Source organism: Drosophila montana, unplaced genomic scaffold, assembly GCF_035044405.1.
Source record: "Drosophila montana isolate Dmon_TW-CO22-7 unplaced genomic scaffold, ASM3504440v1 contig_1505_1, whole genome shotgun sequence".
NCBI lineage: Eukaryota > Metazoa > Arthropoda > Insecta > Diptera > Drosophilidae > Drosophila > Drosophila montana.
Window position 1 is genome coordinate 3,993,532 of NW_026996452.1, and position 22,654 is coordinate 4,016,185.

Here is a 22,654-nt window from a genome sequence, read left to right on the forward strand (position 1 = left end):
TTCAATTCAATTTAAGACTTACAAATGTGAATTTTCATAAGGATTTGGTTTGTGTTCGATTCAAAACTGGCTTGCAATAGAAACTAATCAAATGTGCACAGTTCTTGGTTGTTTAATACTAATGCCTAAGCTTGCAATTTTAAATGTTGTCCTTAAAATATGAATTCTAGAAAAACGATTGCAAATGTTTGGCTGGAAATGTGCACTCATATGCTTACAATAATTACCACCCACCGACCTTGTGCCAAATGCAGGGACGACGTGCTTATTAGTTGTGTAATCAAAGATGGGTCTATTAGTTCTTATGGCCTCATTAACATGCAAATAACTCTCATATTTATGTTAATATGCAGACAGGCGCGCCCGCCACACCTCTTAAAACGGAATGTGCAAAACAATGCGCCAAGCCCCTAACGAGAACAAAGTGCTCTGTTCGGGTGAGGGTGGGCGTATTTCAATAGTTGGGCAGGACCCGGACGGCCCAGCTGCGCAGTACAGTCATAATTAATGTACGACCCGCTCTGGTAAAGGTAATGTTAATTCTAACTAAAGCACGTCGTCTGCCTGATTATGATTTGCTTGTCATATTGCCTAATTTATGGCACACATGTCCTTCAGCCAATATCCCAGCCGGGCCGCAATATTTGTTGTGCACTTTGTGGTCAAGTTCATTCGGATAATTGATGTCAGAAAGTTTTCTCTTTTACTTTTATGATTATTAATTTTCCTTTTTTCTTTTTTATTAAATTAATGGGTTAACATTGCGTCTGGCCGCGGACCTTGGGTAAACCTTGAGTTATGCGTTCCTGTGGATAATGTCCTGTCTGCCTGCAAATAATGTGTTTCTATTTCTTCTTATTTCTTTATTAACTATGCAAGTTACAAGGTTTAGAAAACTGTGTGTGGAAAATGTACTACAAGAAATTGAATTGAAAATCCCTTTATGAAAATCAACAAATATCATAAGACATATTCTTGGATAACAATAAAACGCACGCATATAAATATATATTTGTATATATATATATATATATATACCACGACATCAAAAACCTGCAGTTCAATATGTGAGTACAGTTGACCCGTTTAACGGCAGTTGACATGCCATGCATGCCAATGTCAGAGCTGACACAATGACTGAACCCAACACCAGATGCCAAGGATAACCGAGCAGGAGTCGGAGGTTAAGGCCACATCTACATTATAATCTACTTGTACGGGCCGAGCAGAGTCCGCCTCTCGTAAGCCGATGCTAGCCCAATGTCCTGAGGCCACCATGATGGCAAAAGTTAACCACAAAATGTACATGGTATGGGCTGATCCGAAGCCTGTCTGCATGTGAATTCAAGCATTACAATTTACCTCATAAGCTCATTGAAGCCGAGGCACACTGCTGCAAGCAACTGCGTTGGTGGTCAATGAAAACTTGACAATCAGAGATGAGCCGACGAATTCGTGAGCATAAGCTATTGCTACTGCGTGCTTATGTTTAACAGAGCAACACGTGCTACACGACTTAAGAACAAGTAATCACGATACTACTTGACAAATCATATTACAACCTAGCAACAAGTTATCAGGAGCTGACACGTCGTAACATTTAGTAAGCATATTCTAGCACAACTTGGAACGTCTTAACAGTTTGAAATTGTGGTAAGAGTCACGACATGGACATATCATATTACAACCTAACAACCAAGACACGACACTTGGCTAAGACCACGTAGCACGACTTTACAATAAGCAACCACGAATTTACACGCCTTAATATAACTTAAAAATAAGATATCACGATCCGAGCCGACTTAATAATAAGGGCTTTTCGGAACAGAAAGTGAATAAGATTTACAGATTTAATACGGAACGGAATCCTCACATAATGCGACTGAACACGAGTTGGTAAAAGTCACGAATTGCATACTCATATCACAAGCTAATGAAAAGTTATCACGACCAGACACGACCTAACATATAGTTGACACGCCCAAGCACGACTTAACAGTAAGATAACATAACTTGGATTACTGTAACAGCCACGATGTGACCGTTAACAGTAAGCTATCACGCCTTGGAACTGCGCCGAGAAAAATCTATCGATACGATATTTAAAAATTTAATTTTTCGTATTTAGACACGCGCCCATCTCTAGTATAATATGCAAGTTTCAAGTTCAGGGTTGGCATTTTCTAACATTCATAGAATGGTAGTTAAGCGCTTGAGTTGCTTTGAGGAGCCAACCGCAAATCAACCTCTGGACTAATTACATTTTAATTAGCCTGAAATTGGCAAATGGCCGCAAGCATTTGGAATGAAAAGCAGAATTGCATGGCCGCCGACTTATTTGCAAAATGTTGCAGTTAACGCGACCAATGCCGCAATTTGAAAGCATCAACAGTTATGCATTTGCATCAGCTTATTTTCCTCTCCCATTGTGACCTTTTGCGGTCTGACTGCGGCTCTGCCCATGGCCTTTTGGTATTCAATTAGTGCTCAGTTGCATGTACCTTCTGCCCTGCCACCTGGCTGTGGCACTTGCAACATGTATATGCTTTTAAGCTTGGATGGCGCGTGCGGTTTACTTGTCACTCACTCATGCACTCCCTGCCTGCCTGCCTGCCTGCCTGCCTGCCTGCCTGCCTGCCTGCCTGCCTGCCTGTCTGTCTGCCCGACCACCTGCCTGCAAATGGGCAACATACCGGGCAGCCACGCCCAGCTTGAAAATTAATGGGTGGCAAATGTTTGCTTTTTGGCAATGGACTAAAGTTTCCAGAGCTGAAGTGCCGATACGGTTACCTTGAAACTGTTTGCAATTCTCGTATCTCGACAGTTGCATTTCGTTTCATTTCCTGATAATTTTCATTTCATATCAACTTTGCGCTTGCACTCAGAATCGAATGGCATTTAATACTTATTTGTCTGTCACAAATCGGTGGAATTTAAAATACTGCAATTTTAAGGTTTTATATATTTCCTCTCTGTGAGAAAAAGTAATTTTCCTAAAAATCTGAGGAGGTTTTGCCAAAGTTATGAAAGTTAAAATTCTAGGAAAAACTCATGCTGCGGAAAATATGTGTTTTCCGAACGGTTTGATCAAAAAAGCTCGAATAGCACAGAATCAGTATTAAATTTGTGTTCTACAAAATAATCATAAAATTTTCGTGAAAATATTAAAAAAAAAAGAATGTCCTCCAATCAATTTAATTTTGAAGTAAATTAAGGTATATACATATATATATATATATTTGGATATAAAATAAAGGTTAACATATATTTATTATATATTTGAATGAGTTGAAGAATAATCCAAATAACTTCCAACTAAGTGAAGCTACAGCAGCGAAGGCCTTGAGCAATCCGTAATGTGACAAAACTATTTTACATGAAATTCGTTTCGAATTCTAGCAAGTTTTAGAACTTGAAAACTTTGCGAATGCTGATGAAAAAGCAATCAATGTTATGCTTAATAATTAGTAGTTTCTCGAATCTCAAGGCTGCCGTGTACGTTATGAAGAGCAAGTTTTAATTAGCGAAGCCAAACAGGCCAAAACCGGCAACAGGCAACAAAATGCAGGCTGGCTGGACACAATGCAGGTGGACTCTTCCGTGGCTTGGGCTTGGGCTTGGGCTTGTTTATATTTCCGTAGCTGGCTGCACTGAATTTTGTGCTTTGTTCTCTCGGAATTCATGGACTGCACATAAATATGCACTTTGTGTTCGATACCACACGCTTTCAATAGCACGTTTCCTATTACACGAAAGCCACATGAAAGGAGATTTCTGCGTTTACGGATCAAAGGTGACGTAAAATGGCAGTAACTGTAATGTACTTAAAGTACGGCGAAACGGAGCGGCGGGCGTCAAAATGTCATAATTTTTATGGCACTGAACGCAAGCAGCAAAATCGTAAAAATACTTTGTACACTTTCTAGACTCTATTCTATATAGCTTCTATTCTATGCATGGATTTGTATTATTTCTTACCTTTTTTTATATTTTAAAATTTTTTTATTTATTTCAATTGAAGGGAAAATATGTAAAAAGAAAAAACAATTTAGAGTTAATTATTTTATTCAGTAATTATATACAAATTAATGCAACAAATATTAAATACAACAAATATTAATACAACAAATAATAAATTCAAATCTTGCAGAATCTGCATAAAATATAAATTATTCGAAAAAATTTTAATTGAAGAAAAAAAATAACCAATTACAAGCACAAGTACTATCTGCATTAATTATTATCTCCCTAAAGTTACGGAAATGTTTGTTTTTAATGAGTTTGGTCGTGAATATTTATGAGAATTTGCAATGCATTAAGCAGATAATGCGCACAAAGTACTTAAATTGGCTTTAATGTATTGTATTATAAATTGTAAATCAAATAGAATAGGATTCTCTTTCGTGGCTTATTGCTATAGGATAAACGGGCATAATCTGATCTACGATGAGCCTTTTAATTGAAGCTTCAAGTATTTAAATTCTAACAAAAATTTGACTAGCTACGCGACTCAGACTCAGACTTTATGATATTCAAATCGGGTAAATGATTGCTAAATATATTTCCCCCTGTTGCAGGATAACTGTATTTGGCTTCCGGCTACAAGCACAAGCCACAGTACGCTCGCTCACAGTGCACTCCAATCAAAAAAGCAAACAAACACAGCGCTGAGCCGGAGTCGGAGCCAGAGTCGGAGCCGGATCTGGAGTTGGGGCAACGGTCCCTGCCCGAATTCATTACACTGACGACAAGAGGACTGCGGCTTTGGTTGCCACGCATCATTTTGCCTCGAATATTCATGAGTCAGCAACGTCGCAGCAGCAGCAGAAGCAACAGCTACATTACGCATACGCCGCGCTGTCCCCATACAAACTGTTTGGCCAACAGGCGACTGTCAAGCAGGTGGCTGGCGGGATAAGCCAGGCAAGCGAAATCATTCTGGGATACTTTTTTTTCTCAGTATCTGTGTATCCACAAGTGCACGCACACGTTTCCTGCATATACATATGTATATATATGTACATATATCTTTTTACATTATCACGCTGAGCCGCCCAGCGCAATGTTGAAATTACTTTTGAAATTTTAATGGCCGTCGGCTATTTCGCCAACTGTGTAAGAAGTTAACGTCCACACCAGACACATACATATACATATACAAACATGTGTACATATATAAGAGTATGTATACGAGTTTTTATGTTTGTATGGCGCAACTAAAGAGGCTGTCATGTCAGCCGAATTGTACCACGAGGCGTATGTGTTACACACATAAATATTTATAAGTTTCTCAGACTCCAAGCTTAATTTGCATGCCAGCTTAAGATATTAAAAGAAATATAAACGAATTTTAAAAGCTAAACTTCAAGCAAATAACAGAAACCAGAACAAGTTTAATCGGCGGGCGTATCAGAAACATCATGTAAGTCCTTGCGCCGCAGATTCCACCATGTTTTTGAGTGCACGACAACATTGTTTTTTATGACTCCCTGTCAAATTTCAAAGTTCAAGGACATGGTTGTGTGTGTGTGTGTGTGTATGTGTGTAATTTTCTGTATTACCTGGCACCGTTCTAAGCCCATAAAGTAATACGAAAAGGGAAAGTCTGCGCCCCGCTTGATATTATTGTTTCAAATTTCATATTTGCCTGCTGCTGTCAGCACCACAGGACAATTGCCCCAAACCAAGCGTTTAAGGAACTAACAATTCCTTCGCTTTGTGCTTAATATTTTTTCCTGGGAAATCAGCATGTGAGCACTCATATATGTTCGAATGTGAGGGGCTCGCGGGTGCTTGAACTTTGGCACATCGAAAATGAAATTTATGGCATAATAAACTGAAATAATATATGTACGTATGTATGTGAGCACAAGAGATTTGAGAGGCAAATAAATAAAATAATGAAACATAAAATGTCGTGCACAAGAATTGTTGAAGCTAAGGTATATATCTATTCCAGATCAGCAGCAACAGTCGACTCATATCCGTCTGTCTATATCTATGGCAAATTGTCTCTCAGTTTTAGGGCTAACGTCGTGAAACTTTGCATAGGTCTGTCTTTTTGTTGCAGACAACTATAGGAACTGCCATTGGAACAATCGGTCGATAAATAGGCTCCTGTATAAAATCTTTTTGTTCAAGAAGATATCTTGACCAAACTTGGCTTTTAAAGGTATGACTATGCTCCTTGATGCAAGGTCCTATCAACAACGGAGCACTATATCATTTAGGTGCCATAGGAACGATGGGCCAAGAATTAGTTTCTTGTTTTTTAAAGAATAGGCCGATATATATATATGCAAGATTAATGCCAACAATTAATGCCAAACGCACGATAGACGGAAGCGATTCATGTGTATTGATATAAGAGAGAATGAAGCCAAACTTTTGCACATAATAAATATTAGGTATTCTGAGTAAACAATTTTTATTAAATTTATGTTTATACGACTTTTTGTTTTTCTTCTTAATTCTTGATGATTAAATTCCAAACCTTTTTGTCAGCCCCTATGCCATGCCCTGCCATCAGTTTATCAAGCCGACAAATCTCTCATTGTTTAGAAATTGTGAAAGGTCCCAAATTGTGCTCAGCTGTTGGAAAAGAGCAAAACTGACTTTCCGTTGGCTGCCATTGCATGCGTTTCGTTTATTGTTTACTGTGCGCATTTAATTTATTTGAAGGGCATTATAATTAGAGGCTGTCAGTTACATTATGCCCGGACATAATCTTGATTACGTGCCAAATGTAATTTCTGTGAATTCGGAAATATTTTAATAATTATACAAATTATGTTTGCATTGGATAATGATTATTGAGTAATTGAGACTTGAACTATTTGCACATGGCTGTCAATCAGTGGCAAGCAGAAGATGAAGAGGCAGCATACGACTTTTGGCCAAAATATAATTTATATGTAGCACTTAATGCGCAATTTTCAAGTACAAACACATACATGTTCCGCATTTGTCAGAGTCAATCAAGTTGATTGATTGCCTTTGAATTTGAAATTAAGCGGGTGTGTGTATGTGTGCCTGCTTAAGGAAGCTACATCAATTATTTAGGACGCTGGCAGCAGGATGAGTAACAACAATACAATAACAGCGACGCCTGTTAATTGCGCTGCCGCACAACGTGGCGTATGCGTAATGCGCAATATTTGTTAAACTTACAATTGAGCGGCAACAGCAGCACATGCCAAAAAACTTGAAATAAACACAACAAAATAAAATAACAAAACCAAGAGTAACAAGTAAAAGGTTCTAGCCGGGAGCTCCTGACTAGGGGATACCCTGAACGCTCTGCTTCCAACACCAAAGGCTTTAGTAATAATAAAGACAAATGAAAATTAATAAATAAGATCTTTTGGCAGGGTTCGAACCCGCAACTTATGCCGCCTCTACTCAACAGCCACACCAGGCATAAAGAAAATAGTTTCCTCGGTAGGGTTCGAACTCGCTACAAACTGCACAACTTGCCGGCGCCTCTATTCAACAGCCTCACCAATAATTGAGTTTTAGTGAAAGAAAAAAACCAATTAAAACGCGTATGAATGTGTGTGTGTGTGTATATGTCATACAGAAATACTTGGAATTTGCGCTAGCTGCTGCTAACTTTTGTGTTTCTTAACCGATCTTAATGAAATTTTCGACAGTACATCTTATTGAGCCATTTAATATTTCTGTATTCTCAAAAAGTCATTTGCATATAAATTGTGGCTTAAATTGCGGGCAATGCAAGCTCGATTATTAACTAGATTTTTAGCTTTGTGGTGGTAGCGCGGAGTTGGCGATAGGTATAAAATGAAAGATTATTGATATATATATACTATTCTAGAAGCTACATGTCTAGTTTGGTGACTCTAGCTCATATTATTTACCAAAATTGCTCAAAAAACAGGATTTCGATATCGATTTTTATCGATTAGATGGAAACGGGGCAAGTTATCGAATATCGGAAACAAACTCGATCTGCGCGGGCATTAGGAGGACGTACAGCTAAAATTTCAAGTCTCTAGCTTTTATAGGTTCTGAGATCCTTGCGTTCATACATACGGACAGACAGACGGACATGGCTAGATCGACTCGGCTATTGATGCTGATCAGGAATATATATACTTTATGGGTTCGGAGATGCTTTCTTCTGCCTGTTACATACAAATACATTATACCCAGGGTATAAAAAGCAACAGCTGCCATTTTCTAAGACTGCATAAAAATATGCCAACAACACTCAAGCTTCAAAGTTGGGTCAGAGGACTGCGAGAACCGGATTCATTTAAATGCCAAGTGTTTGAAAACTTTCTGCAACATTTTCTAATTGACTTCAGATGCCCCAACCCCCACGCACAGTAGTTGCCCTTGCTGTTATATGTCAAATGTCAATGTCAGTCGTTTTCATTTATTACATTGCTTAGTGTTTGTGCTAATTGGTCTTATTATTTGTGGCATTATCAAAAACTTATATTTTCGCTCAACAAACCTATGGTTGGCTTAAATGTCAAACCAAACAATTAGTGAATTTAAGTGTTGCTTTGATTTGTGGTTTTTGAAATCTCAATTTATTTGGTGTTTTCCCTGTGTACACATATTAATTTACTGGCTATTTTTGAAAGGGACTATCAGAATTAAGTTATTAGCTTATAATGTGAAATAAAACTTGCTAAGAAGTTGCAAAGAAGAAGATTTATTTTGTCAACTTATACTCTGGAAAATACCAAATATATTTCATTCTTTAACAATTCATTCGACTCAGGTATGCAGAAGCAAATATCCGAAGTTTGGGAAAAACTTTCATCTATTTGTTTGCATTTTTTTTTTTTTGAAAAGGTATTCCAGACATGCAACACACATGCACAAATAAATGTAGACACTCAAAGCAATTGCATTCAGCAAATGCGAGCTGTTGGCAACACTTTCTGGACTCTTAAGTCGCATTATTCAGAGTTTGCGATATAAACGGCTGACAACCAGAGACTACAAGTCAGAGCTCTTACCACGCACACCCTGTGGTCTGTACCCGTATACACACACACAGACACACACTCACACATACTCACATACACACAACGCAAGCCGCTTAAAGTGCGTCGTTTGCAGGTGTGGGTATTTGCATTTCCATAGTATATATATATATATATGCGTGTGTGTGTGTGCCTCGAGGTTTGCGGTACGTGCCACAGTTTGAAGCTGTAAGCAAGTTTCCTCCCTATATGCCACAAATACTCAACTTCAGTTTAAAGCGCTTTTGAACAAATTTCCGCAATTTCAGTTAGAATCGTTTTTCCACACGGCCGATGGAAAAGCATGCCGAAAATTGATTTAACCATCGTTCAATTTTTTTGTACTCCCTTTTTTGTGGTGCACTTTGCGTTTAATAGTTTTCCATACGTGTAGATGGTTTTTCTGACAAATTGATGCCATCAAAAACGTCGTGTGTCGCTTGCATTGAATATGTTTTTTTTTATTGTGCTGACAAAATATATTTGGATTCTCCATTTATTTCACTTGACATATGAAGGGCATAGATATATGTATATAGTATTGAATATGTGGTCTGTACAAATGGCATGCGGTCAGATCTGCTTAGTTATAAATATTTGAAAAATCTTTACTATGTAGATATTATATTGGGTGATATATCGTATAGATTTATATTGTATATTTCTTTCATGTTATATTTATAGTTCTCATTTAATACAGCCCACTCCACTCAGCTAACTTTTCCCAAATTCGAATCCATATTAAAATTGAAGCACTTAACTTTACGCTTCTGAGCATATTTAGGAAATCTTTTAAGTCTCGCTCCCACACGCTTACATTACATATCACACCTTTCTTAATATCTTTCTGCCTTGAGCGGGGGATTTGCTACCCGAAAAGCTGCTTTGCTATTCAGCCGATAAAAAACAATAAAAAAAACGGCGGCGTCGTCGTCTTAGCGAAGCGTGCAAAGACTTGCGGCTATATCCTGAGTGCAGGATGGAAAATTTATCATTAATATTAAAAATATATATAGTAGGTATGTGTTTATGCTTATGTACATTTATTAAGACGCACATGGAGGCAATAAGAACGACAGCATGTGGAAAAGCTGTCGGCGAGTGTACTCGACTAGAAAGCACCCTGTTGGCAGGTCTAATAAACCTGTGATACTCCTTAAATACAGCAACTGATCTTTGGAATAACTGCCAATTTTATTATAATTCTTCAAATTGAATTCAAGTTTTAGCAATATGTTATTATGTTTTTTCTTTTTACATATCATATTGACAGCTACAGAAACTTCAAGATATGCCACTTCAAAAAATGCATTATGCAAAGGGTATAAAAAGTCAATAGCCTAAGAGAAATATATATAGGCACATATTTATATATATACTATATACATATGTAAATTCCATTTGCCAAAAAACCGGCAAATAAATGCGCTAATTTTGCGCATCAAAAGCTGCGCATTCGTGTATAAAGTAATATAAATTTCAATATTTAGGCTCGGCATATATAGGTTATCTGGTCGGCTTGTCTGCCATAGAAGTATTTGTGTGTGTGTGTGGGGAATCCGGCTGCTTATGCTAATTTGGCATGCAGAACGCGTCAAATGTAAACATTTTGCTTAGATTGCGTCGCCTTGTTTCTGCCAACGAATATCGATGGGCATTTCTGTAGAAATAAAGGCCCTTTTTCAGTGGCTGCGTCTGTAATTGGGCATAAAGGAATATGGCCGAGCCAGGGGTTGCTTTCACTGCCACACATAACAAGTATTTGCATGAGGCCAGACAATGGCAAACAGGAAATGAGTTCGGTTATTTTATGTTTGACAAGGCAGACAGCTCCAGAGACAGTCCATAGACTAAATAAAGTGTGTGTCTATTCAGTTGCTTTATTTACCCTAGCCTTTCATCTTTTGACACTTCATAACACTAGATACACCCCAGCGGCAAATGATATATTTTATGAGTATTTAGCATATATATATTTTTTGAACCTATTCATTTTTGCTAGCAACAGTTGGTCTAATTAAAATGTCTAACAAATAATTGCTTGCACCAGTTGCAAATAAATTATTTACGTAACGAGCCAAGCTGAAAGTTTGCTCATTAAAGTTTTCCAGACCATCTATTGTTGAAATATATATTTGTTTGGAAATTACTATATGCAGGTCCTATTTAATTACAGATATATGTTACAGCAAAATACATTCGGACTCTGTATGAATCAGTAATTAGTACAAAGTACGTATTTCAATAATATTTCAAACAAAGTTGGTCAAGAATGTTGATTCACGGGAAGGCAGTTCAAATTTGGGAATTTGTTGTGATTTCTATTTCTGTTCTTAGGAAATGTTAGTCCCTCCAACCTTACCTCAATTTTATTCTTCTCATTAAGCAGTTAGTTATAATTCTAATTTATGTGTTTACATATATATATATATATATCAACAATTCTCAGTCTTAATTAAGTTACCTGAAAACTGTGATTTACGTTCTTTATGCTGCACTCGAAATAACACAATTCCGATAGGTCAATCTCGTCGAACACATCGCACTGCAAATGACACAAATTACAAATGGAAGGGATTAAAAATTAATCTGCTTTTTAATTGCGGGCAAGGCTTTTCTATTTGTTGAGTGAATTTAATTGTAAATTGTTTGTGCTATATATGTGATTATATATACATAGGTAGAAATTATTTTTAATGACAGCTGTATTGTGTAATCAAATGTAAACAATATATGTATATATGTATAGTATAATTTTTTTAAGTACAGCAAGCGAAGGGCTTTTTAAATTGTTGCCCCACGTTTTGTGTAAAATTCACTTCCTTTGTTTTGATTTTTTGTTTTGGTAACAGACGCCTGTACAAATGGCCACATAAATGTTACTTGGCAGCCTGCCAAGCCCCATGACTTATACCCTTTTTTTTTGGGGGTATTTTAATATTGCCACTAAAAGTGTAACGAGTTGCAGGCAAAGGGCACTTTCTCATATAGCTGTTATAGCAAGGATTGTTTTGGAAAGCTTATCTTGACCAAAATCTTTCATTATTAGTTTCAGTGTAAATCTCATCAACTTCAGGCATATATATCATATATCTCTACAGGAGGAATCGGGGAGTAAATGCGGTTTTGTATGGCAAAATCAATTTGTTCTCCAAGATATCGTCATCATATTCAGGAATTATTCCCTTCCCAAATGCCTGGAAGGGTATTTAATCTTCGGCCTGCAGAAGACAGTCGTTACATCTTGTTTCCTTTTTTTTTATTCTGTAATATTCTTTGGTTTTCCTTGGCTTTCTGGACCTTAATGAAATACACAAAAGAGGAGCCAGCGGCAAATTGTTTGTTATTTTGTTCGTCTTTGGCCTTGTTAGCTGAACGTCGCGTTGTTATGTATATGTATATGAAGGATACGCATACTTGGCAGTCCTTACGGAAATTGAAATGTTTTGTAAACACGCACACACACACACATATATACGTATATATGCAGACACACCACACGTCAGGCATATGAATGTGTATTTGCGTTGCAACAAAAGCCAAAGGCAACTCTTTTTGCCATATAATAGAGAAGTGTGACAATGGAAAACTGAATCGAACAACTTATGCCAAGGCTTACATGCTCAAGCTGTCTAGCAGAGGATGTTCAAAATTGGTTATCTTCAAAAAGTTTGCTTTCGCTTCGCTTTCACCTCTTGAACAACAATGTGGAAAAACTTGAAGGCAAAGTTTTGCCTTAGTTGACATTCAATTCTTGCCAGTTCGATTAATATTTGAGTATTATTTGCTTTTTAAGCTATTGTGTATTTTAAAGTTTTCTATTCGATGACATTTCTTTGAATTATATTCCATTCTATTCCATTCTATTATATTTTATTTGTGTTGCGTAGCGCCAGCTCGTGCTGGCCGCAAAATTCACGGAATTTCGAAGAATTTGGGACTTGCACACTTACTGTGTTTACATTTGTGGATATTTTCAAGTGTACTTTGTACTTAGTTTTTATGTGTAATAATTTCCAAGAATATCTCCATGTTATATGGGTAATTGGCTTTAAAGTTGACCCAAAGATTATTTCTCCCAAAACAAAGACAATTTGTATATATCTGAGTCTGAGCTTAGCCTTTAAGCCTGTAAAGTACTTACTGTTAAACAAATTTTAATCTTGTTTTAATACCATTTGTTTAAGCTCTTATCCTGTGCTAAGCCTTTATTCCATATCAGTCGACTGGTTGTATACATTCACAGGTGCAGGCACAGTTCACAGGTGTTAAATATTCATTCAATTTGCTATGCACAACATTCACGGTAACAATTATACATTTTTTCGCTCTCTATTTTATTATTAAGCAATAAGCTGGACACAACATAAATAGTCAGCATCTATAAATGGCAATGAAAACGGATACACTAATGAAATCTAATTGATTGAAAAGTCGGCAATCACTCAAACCGTAGATGAAAGAATACCCTGGGGGGCAGAGCACAGAAGCAGAAGAAGGAGCAGCAGCTTAATCCAACAGAGTGAGCATTATAATAATTATACAAATACATATACATATGAGAGCACGTAAGTGTGCAGTTGTGTGTAATGGACAGCTTGTTGCCAGCAATTCGGAAAATTGCACGGAAAATGCGAAGCAGCAAAATGTCAGTGTCAGTCAAGCGTCTTTAGACGGCAAGCAGTTGGCTGAGTGAATCGTTAAACGGTCAGGATGTTGAAGGAAAAATCGTTAAGCATCAGCAAGGATTTTAAGCGCTTTGCAATACTCCGTGAGTGGTTGACGGGGGAGAGCGGGTCGGTGGATGGCTTGCTTGTGTTTGCCGTTTGCCGTTCGTCTTCATCGCATTTTGCTGCCATTGAATGCTTGCAGCTTTAATTTCTGCGCGCATTCTTATCCTGAAATTTTGGCAAAAAAAAATTTGATAGCTGTTTGCCCGGGCAAAGCCTCGAGCCCAGACATTTTCCGCTTGAATGGCTATTGTGAATCGTTGCCAGGTTTTATTTGTGTTCTCGTCGAAATTATGAAGAGAGCCCATAACAAATATTCCTCTGTGTGTATGTCTGCAGCAGCTGCGGCTGAAGCGTAAATTGGAAAGGAAATCAATAAATAAATACGCGTAATTAAAAAGTAAACGAACTGTTTAATCATCCCAGTCGCAGGCTGGCAGACCAATTTCAGTAAAAGAATCCACAAATGTATACCCTGTAAACATGAAAGTGGTATAAAAGTGTATCATCAATGTGATTATGCAACATTATGTAAACATAATTATGTGCTAAAAGGATCTCAGATAAAGATAGGAATAAATATTAATAAGTAATAGGGTATCAAACATTCTCATACCCTATAGCTACTAGAATGAGAGAAAAGGCATTCATCAACAAGTTTTCGAATTTGATTTTATGCTCTGTAACTATAGCAATAGCTAAAAAGGGCATCATAAAATGGCATATGAAGCCTTATAAATAATAAAACGCATTTTAATACCCTGCAATCTAATCTATAGGGGCAGGGTTTGTTGTCAATCGACGGAAAGTCTTTGAACACATTTCTTATGCCCCGCCGCTTTAAAGGTAGTTTTGGCGGTATCATAACCAGCCAGAAGATGCCACGCATGCCAAGCATATTTTACATCCTGTAGCTCTGTATATATCCAGTTCAATATTAAAGCTCACCATTAAACATTTTCACCCAATTTGAACATACTATTTAAGGCACAACCATTGATGTGCGTTACCCACTCCCCAGGGCATAAACTAGTCAAAGTTTCTATATTTTTTTGTTATTTGCCTTTCTTGGTTTGGATTGGCGGATCCCTTTTGACCTTTGGGAACTGGACATGAACTGGATGTAAGAAATTTCTTTGGAATTGCTTGGGATGCGGGTTTGGTCGTTTACGCGCAGGTCAATCACAAACACATTAAGCAAATTGGTACATTACTGTGTTTCCTTTTGGTCTAGGGTCTCTAAGCCCTGGAGGTGAAAAACTTTGATTGCATTATGCTGAGATTTGCCCACACACCTCACCTGGGGGCTAAGCTGCGAGGCGTAATCATTAATTTGCGCACTTTTCGACGTCCAGTCAGCCACCTGGCGCAAGAAGCAAAAGAAGCAGATGAAGTTTATACTTATTTCAGGACCGATTTTGTTGTTGCCGCCTCAATTCGTGCTTGCCACAGCTTGCAGAAAACTTTCGCTCATTCATATCAATTTCTTTGCATTACTTTTCGGCCCGTATTTTCTTCGCTTTTTTTTTGGTTTTAATTTTTTTTCTCATTTTTTGCGAAATCACTTAATGTAGGAGGTCGAGAAAAAGTGGCAAACAATTTATTAGAATTAAGTAGAGGTAGAAAAAATTGCTGACCCGCCAGTTGAGTGCGGCGTTGAAGGCGAGAAACTAATTGAGCATAATATATTCAAAAGGACACATAATAAAATAAGAGTACCTGGCATTAAATATCAAATCTTAGGTTCATTCAAAGGTCAGTTAAATTTCATTGCGATTCGTAAAGTTGCTTTCTATCTTTTCTTGCTTTTGTTTTCTTAAAATCCGTGCAAACTTGTTAAACTGATTTTGAACTAAATCTGTAGGGTATCAGTTGTCTACTATTCTGGATTCTTGGATTTGTTTACAGTTTTGCTGCGACATGCCCGAGATAAACTACGCAACAGAAAGTTGTTTCTCGAAAACTTTTCTATTTGATTTGTTTACATTTATTTTTTTGTCTTTCTCCAGAGTCGCTGCATAAAAATAAAAACAAAAACATTATGAAACATTCTTTCAAAAGACCTTTGCACTTTTCATGCTGCAGTTTTGTCTCTTTTACTTTTTTGCAAGGACTTCTACTGAAAGTTGAAAGCGGAACTTTGCAGGAACTTAGAGTGAAACTAGACGAAAACGGTTTGATGGAAACATATTACTTTGGAAAAAGGAATAAAAGCCGCCCAACTAAGTGAACAATCTAAAGTGGAAAGTTTAAAGTTGCATGAGAATCCTTGGCAGCAGCTAAAAAGAAGCATAAGCAGGACAAAATACCCCAACAATATTGGTTCAAATATGTAGCAACGATTCAGACCGAGTTGCTCAAACTGATTGAAGTTCAAAGGCCTTCTTCAAGGTGTTGCCGAAGGGTGGGGCGGGGGAGCTTGCCAGAGGGCGTCGGTGCGGGCGTGTTACATTTCAATCGGCGTGTCGAAAGTCGCGTCAATAGAAATGGCTGGCATTTTAATGGCATTATATTATAATGTACCGCACTTAAGCATTGCCCCCAAGCCAGTTATTAATGTGCCATAATATTTATATTTGTGCGTCGCAAACTGTTTGCCACTGGCGTCGCCCAACCTGTGCCCCTGCTACCCCCAACTCTTCCTGTGCAATCAATGTGCGTTAAATTTAAACACACGCACAATTTGTAATGACTGTGCAGCTTGATGGCACCTTTTCTATATTAGGCAGTTGAGTGTGGTGAAAGGCAGCGGGGTCCTATGAAAGCAGTGAGAGTTACATAATAAGCACATAATGCCAATTTGGGTTGCTTGAGTTGCTCAAAATACACAAGAAGACATATATTTTTGGATTGCTCGGAAGACAAATCTTGAAATAAAGAAAATGAATGTGGCAAATTTGTAATTAATTATGAATGCAAATATATTTGGAAACTGCTAAAATAAGTCAGCTTTATATTAAAGTAAGTGAAAAATGTTGTGGAAATTGTGAAGCCTGAGAAAAAAGTTTATAAATGTTTTATATACATTTTTAATGCCCATTTGGGTTAAATTAAGACAATAAGCAATGCAAAAAAGTCTTAAAGTCTTAAATCAAAACAGCATGTTTCAATTTGTTAGCAATTTTTGTGATAAAATAAATATAAAATATGCAGACTAATGCCTGAATAAATTACGAAAACCAATATACGTATATCACATATCAATGTACATGTTTAGACCATTAAAATAAGTGCGCTTGGAATTAAAGTAAGTGGAAAATAAATCGAATGTATATAAATTCCTTTATGTTTGCCATTAGACGTTTTAAATAAATTATTTATATGTCAATCAATCCAACGACCGCCTGCTCATGTGCTCGCAATGGAAACTGTCAGCAGACAAAAAAAAAAACAAACCTTACGTCAATTAGCAGTACTCATATGTGGCAGGAGCTGTGTGTGACCCTCTCAAGAGTAATTCGCCACCCGCCGGCGCAGCTGGCAATGCACCCCTAGAGCTGGTCTGCCTGAGGTCTTAGCCCCCATCTGTCAGGGCGACATTCAGGCTGTTTCACTGACAATAATGGTGATAAATTAAGGTTCGTTTTGTGCTGCCATGTTGCAAGTATGGTGTGCGGCAAATTGGATTCAAGAGACAAATGCAATATTAATGCTTCACGTTAAGTATACGCCGTGTATAGCTATGCAGATAAGATCGAATATTATTAATGAATGAAAATTAAACGAAAGGCCGGGCTATAAAATTGATTGCAATTTAATGCCAGTCTTTAATTGTCTTTAATTGTATCTATCCCATACATTATGTATTTCTTGTATATTTTTAGACCAAAAAAGTATGCTACAAAATATGTAAATGCCTGCGCTTAGATTTGGGCTACATTTGCAGTCATTTCGCCTCGCCTGCCGTATGCCTGGTAGGCCTTATGCGGGTCGAGTGTGTGTATGCTCTTGTCTAGAGGACCATTCACATAAAACTCGCGTACATTCAACTTTACCCTTTGCGCTGAGGACCACACGGAACTGCACGTGAGTGTGTGTGTGTGTGTGTGTGTGTGTATGTATTTGTCAGCGAATAAAAATCCATAAATAACACTTAAGTAGTGGCAGCTAACAAAGAAATATGCTCTCGCCTCGCATACTCATATGTTTTCTGCGTATATTCAGCCCTGGGACGCAACAACGGCAACAACAACTTTGGGCCATGTGCAACCGTAGCGCTGGCTTTTAAGCCAACTTTGATTGGACCAAAGTGTGGTCGATGATTTTTAGCTTTCAGCGCTTTGTTCTGTGAAATGGAAATGGCCTTGCCAACCGTCGCTGGCATCAGCCTCCCGGACAGCAGCTTTTATGTTTTCAGCTCAACGCCATTTTAATAGAATTTCAGTTTTTATATTTTTCATTTTATTTCCATTTATAAGCACTCAAAGTGTCTTTTACAGTTACTAAAAGTTAAGCCAATCAAATGTACTAAATTTGATTGAAGCTTCAAAGCTAGAGGCAACATCTTTGCGGAACTAAGCACATTTTCGCTTAAATTTGGGTAGTAAAGATAGAAAACCTATAAAAAATCAAGTTGAAGCATTTTTGAGAACAATTTTAATGCAAGAGTTGGAGAAGTTATTCCCTGCAAATATTGTGTACAACAATTTTAATAAGTATATAAATATATTTCAGCAAATCAAAAGATTAAAAGGTTAAAAGGTTCTGCATGTCACACTTATATCCAGTTTTTCATAATGATTGCATAATAAGAACTATTTATTCTCCACTTTTGCTTCTTTATTAAGCTCAACAAATTGCATAAATAATGCCTATTTACGTCCATATAGCCAAGTAAGCTTAATTACTTAATCTTAGTCTCGGAAATCGCATAAATTCTTATACGACAAAAATACACTCATACACAGTCAAGCCTGCAGCGTGATTTATGCAACATAATTTATGAGTCTCATTTTGTGGAAGCGGATAGAAAAAAAAAATGGAATGGTAGGGAGTGAAAGTCGACTCCTGTCGCAGCACAACAATTTTTCAAATAACATTTTCTGAGCAGCTCCAGCGACGGCGACGGCGACGGCGACGGCGACACAAAATACACATGACCCCGTTTTGCGTTTGATAAAATGATGTTCTCAGCCCTCTATCCGTTCATTCTCCATGCCGCCCATCCACGCTTGACAGCCTGCGCAGCCTGATAAAAGCCAGAAAACGATGCCGGATATCCGGCCAGGAGCGATCAGGCCACAACGGCAGCTGACAGCCAGCAAAACTTGGACATGTGTGTGTCCAACTCACAAAGAGCCGTCCTCCCGCTTAGGGCAAATAAGTTTCTCTATTTTTATTTTTTTGGACTATCTGGCAAGTTGGGCTTGTCCTGCATGCGCATTAATTTTCCATGAAGGATACAAGTTTTTGCCTTTCTGTGCGTTTGTAGGCCTGGAATCGGAGGCTGCACATTATAAATTCAAAATTCACGTTGAAGGCTTTTTGCCTGGCAGATGAAACGCACTAACGTCCCTAAGTAATCAAAAATGTATGTGGCTCTTCAATAAACTATGAGCAAAATTACACGCATAGCAGAATAGCTTTAATAATTGTAGTTTGACATGGTTAACTTTTTAGAAATAAAATGCGAAGGTAATATTATAAGCATAAATTATGAATGTACCAAATTAAAAATAAATATTTGCTGTAAAATAAATTAATATAATTAAAGGGGGGGGTGACATGCTTAACTTTAATTAATTTAAAAGTGCTTAGAGAAAATCCAATTTATTCAATTTAGAAATAAATATATTTTTGATCAATTTCAATCCAATCAATTTCTATGATCGAGTGTATTAAAAAATAAATAAATATTACTTTAAAAGTGTTTTTTTTTATGGTGAAGTTATTGAGTTTATTAATCACATTGTCAAAATATATAAAATAATAATAAATTATTTGAAACAATTTTTTATACATTTTTCTTTCCTTCATATTCATATATAATATAAAGAGTAAACATATTTCATAAGTTGATCGGGCTTGTTATATTAATTAAGCCCACACAAGTCGATCAAATTGAATGAAAGTATTATTTTCTATTCGATCAATACATGTATTTGCTAAACTACAAAAGCGAAAGCCATAAAAGAAAGTTTCATTTATACCAAGCTTGAACTAATCTGGTTTCCGCCTTTGGATAAATTGCCCCGCCCAAGCGCAAGTCGTTAAAAGCAAATTAAATATAGAATTGATTCTAATCTTGAGCAGAAGCTATTTCCTCTATTTTTCGAATAGCTGGCTAAGCTGTAATCTATTTCCAGCTAACTATAAAAAATAAAAACCTTTCCCTGGTCGTAAATCGATTAAAAGGTTACTTTATTCCTTCACATTTTGCTAACGTGGACTACAAAATGAATATTCATGAAAGGCGGGTCATCAAAACTACATAAACTGTGAGGGTAAACCAAATCAGATAGAAATCCTTTAAAGCCGTCAACTAATGGCAACACGCATCTTCTTAATACGCGTGAAAGATTTTTTATTTAACATTAAGCCGTGCATAAATTTTAAGGCCAATAGGCCACAACGTAAGAGACGTAACATTAACCGCAACGTAACACGTCAATTCGAGCATCATGCGCCTTTAGCCCTCTGCCAACACCTTGGCCCTGGGTTGGAGTTCGTGCTGCGGTAGAAAAGTGCGGGCTGTGCCAGCAATTTCGTAACCATTTCATTTTTTTTGGGTCCTAAGCTGGATCAGCGAGGTGTTAATGATTACGCCTTCATTTCAGCTGGGCATGTGGCAAACTTTGCGGCGTTTCCCAATATCTCTCGATCTCTTTCTCTCTATCTCTCAACTTTTCTGTGCAAACTTTAGCTTAGCGGTTTGTCAATATTTATTATTCAGCATGGTTATTAAACAATATCCAATTTAGATTAAGGTGATGTGAATGTCATCAAAATAATCAAAAATATGCTTATACTGAAAATCAAGGTAATAAATTTTAATCTGAGAGATCTGAACATGTTGATAAAACTCTGAAAAAAAGAATCGAGAATGAAATTTCTGCGACTAGAACTGATACTCGAAACTGATACTTGGAGATATCGATTTTTATCGATTTGAGCATAGTTTTGGAAGTTTTTCAACATCTTTAAAAAAAACTCTACAAGAAACTACAACATTGTATTGCTTGCTCTTGAGATCGTCGACATTATCTTACCTTGGTCTAAAATAAGCCCATTTTAAGCGAAACATTGTTGAGTACGTGTTATATACGGCAAATGTACATGAAGGTAGATCTCCCAGTGAATTGCAAACTATAAGATTTATTGTGCCCCTGACAACAGGGTAAGAAAAGTATTTAATTAAGTTGTTGGTCAAATGTTATTTTGTTTTTCAATTTTCGCAATTTTCACTAACAAATGTAGTTCACTTTTAGTTTGGCATGCAAATGAAAAAGTTGACAAGGTTCACTTGATAGTTGCTTCTATTATGGTTTCACCTTGTGGTTAGCAGAGTTTTTTTTTTTTGTATATTTTTCGCCGAACACTTAATGACTTTTATAAAATTTAATTTCTAGTAGACTGGCGGCATAATGGAACACTCAAGTACTTAAGTAAATTTGATTTAAAAAGTAAATGCTGTTGACAGAAATTGATGTGGCACTTGAAATATGATTAAACACATATTAAGTTCAACGAGAAATACTGATCAAATTCCGCCAAATACTTTTGATTGATTTGGGCAGCTTCATAAAAAACTCTAGTCGCCAGCTAACACTTGAGGGGAAAAGAAAATGTACTTTAGTAAATAAATCAATTACGGCGCCTGTCTCCGCACCTGCCCCGTGGTCGTCTAGTCCCTGAAAAGATGTTTGCCATGTCAACGAGCTTTTCAGGGCAAAGACTTTTACTAAATGGCCCTATAATTGAAAGCTGACCGTCCGACACTCTCCAAATGCGTCACTCAACACCCATTTGGGCAGTCAATGATTCAAGTTTCTCTCTCCGACTTGAATTTGTTGTTGCTGCTGTTGCTAGATGGAGGCGCTCGCCTGTCAGATTTAGGCACCGAAAAGGTTTCCATGGGTTCTTAAAATTGTTTTTGTCATTTCCCATTGCCTCGTTACCTATCGAATGTAATAAAGCAGGAATAAAGGAGCCTGTTCCTTTGGATATATTCTATGCCCCATGAATTTGCGTTTCATTCAAAGCATTCAGCTAAATATTCTCTTGCGCGCACGAGCGCCTCATTTGGCCCAGGTAAAACAAATTAAGGCTACAAAGTTATTTCAACCTTTTCTTTTTTAAACGCTAAACGAAATTTCTGCTTTTTTGGGCTTGAATGGACTTGAAAAGTTTTTAAATAAATTAGAGACAATAAGGAAAAGTGTTGAAGAGAAAGAATAAATTTAATATCAAAATTAATGTAATAATAAATAAAGATTTCGGGATTCAATTAGTATCCTGGCTAGAATAAAATGCTTTGATGTGGGCCATGAATAAGTTTATAAAGTGGAATTTTGGATGTCTGCCTAGTTTTAGCTAGAATTGCTGCAAAAATAATTTGACCAAACACAACCTCTTAGCTTCAAGCCCGAAACGTCGTTGCGGCCCGCAGACCCAGCCCAGATGTTAATTTAGGGCTCGAAATAATACCACATAGCTTTTGTCTAGGTCCAGGTATTGTCTGTACACTTTCTGGAATGTTAGAGCTTTTGTTCCTTTATTTTCTAAGAAATGGCTCAGCGATTCATGCATATATGGGCTATATGCCAGGCACAAAGAATATTTTGGTAATAAAATTATAAAAATATTTGAGAAAGTCGCCTTTAAAAATGTGGTCTTTTTTTGTGTCTGTGAATAAGGCGCACTGAATTCAAGGCAATGGCTTTGTGCTCTCTGTTCGACTGGATGATTGAGTTGTGTGCTTGT

General features: G+C 37.1%; 1 protein-coding gene across 6 annotated transcripts in view; it reads right to left on the reverse strand.

Moving 5' to 3' along the window:
* LOC135433466 (diacylglycerol kinase eta) overlaps nt 1-22,654 on the reverse strand; it is a 50,126-nt gene that overhangs the window by 9,664 nt on the left and 17,808 nt on the right. For all 6 annotated transcript variants that reach the window (XM_064689608.1, XM_064689568.1, XM_064689591.1 and 3 more), the window contains one exon: nt 11,467-11,547. In XM_064689608.1, the coding sequence (XP_064545678.1) occupies nt 11,467-11,547 (81 nt within the window). The remainder of the gene's footprint in view (nt 1-11,466; nt 11,548-22,654) is intronic.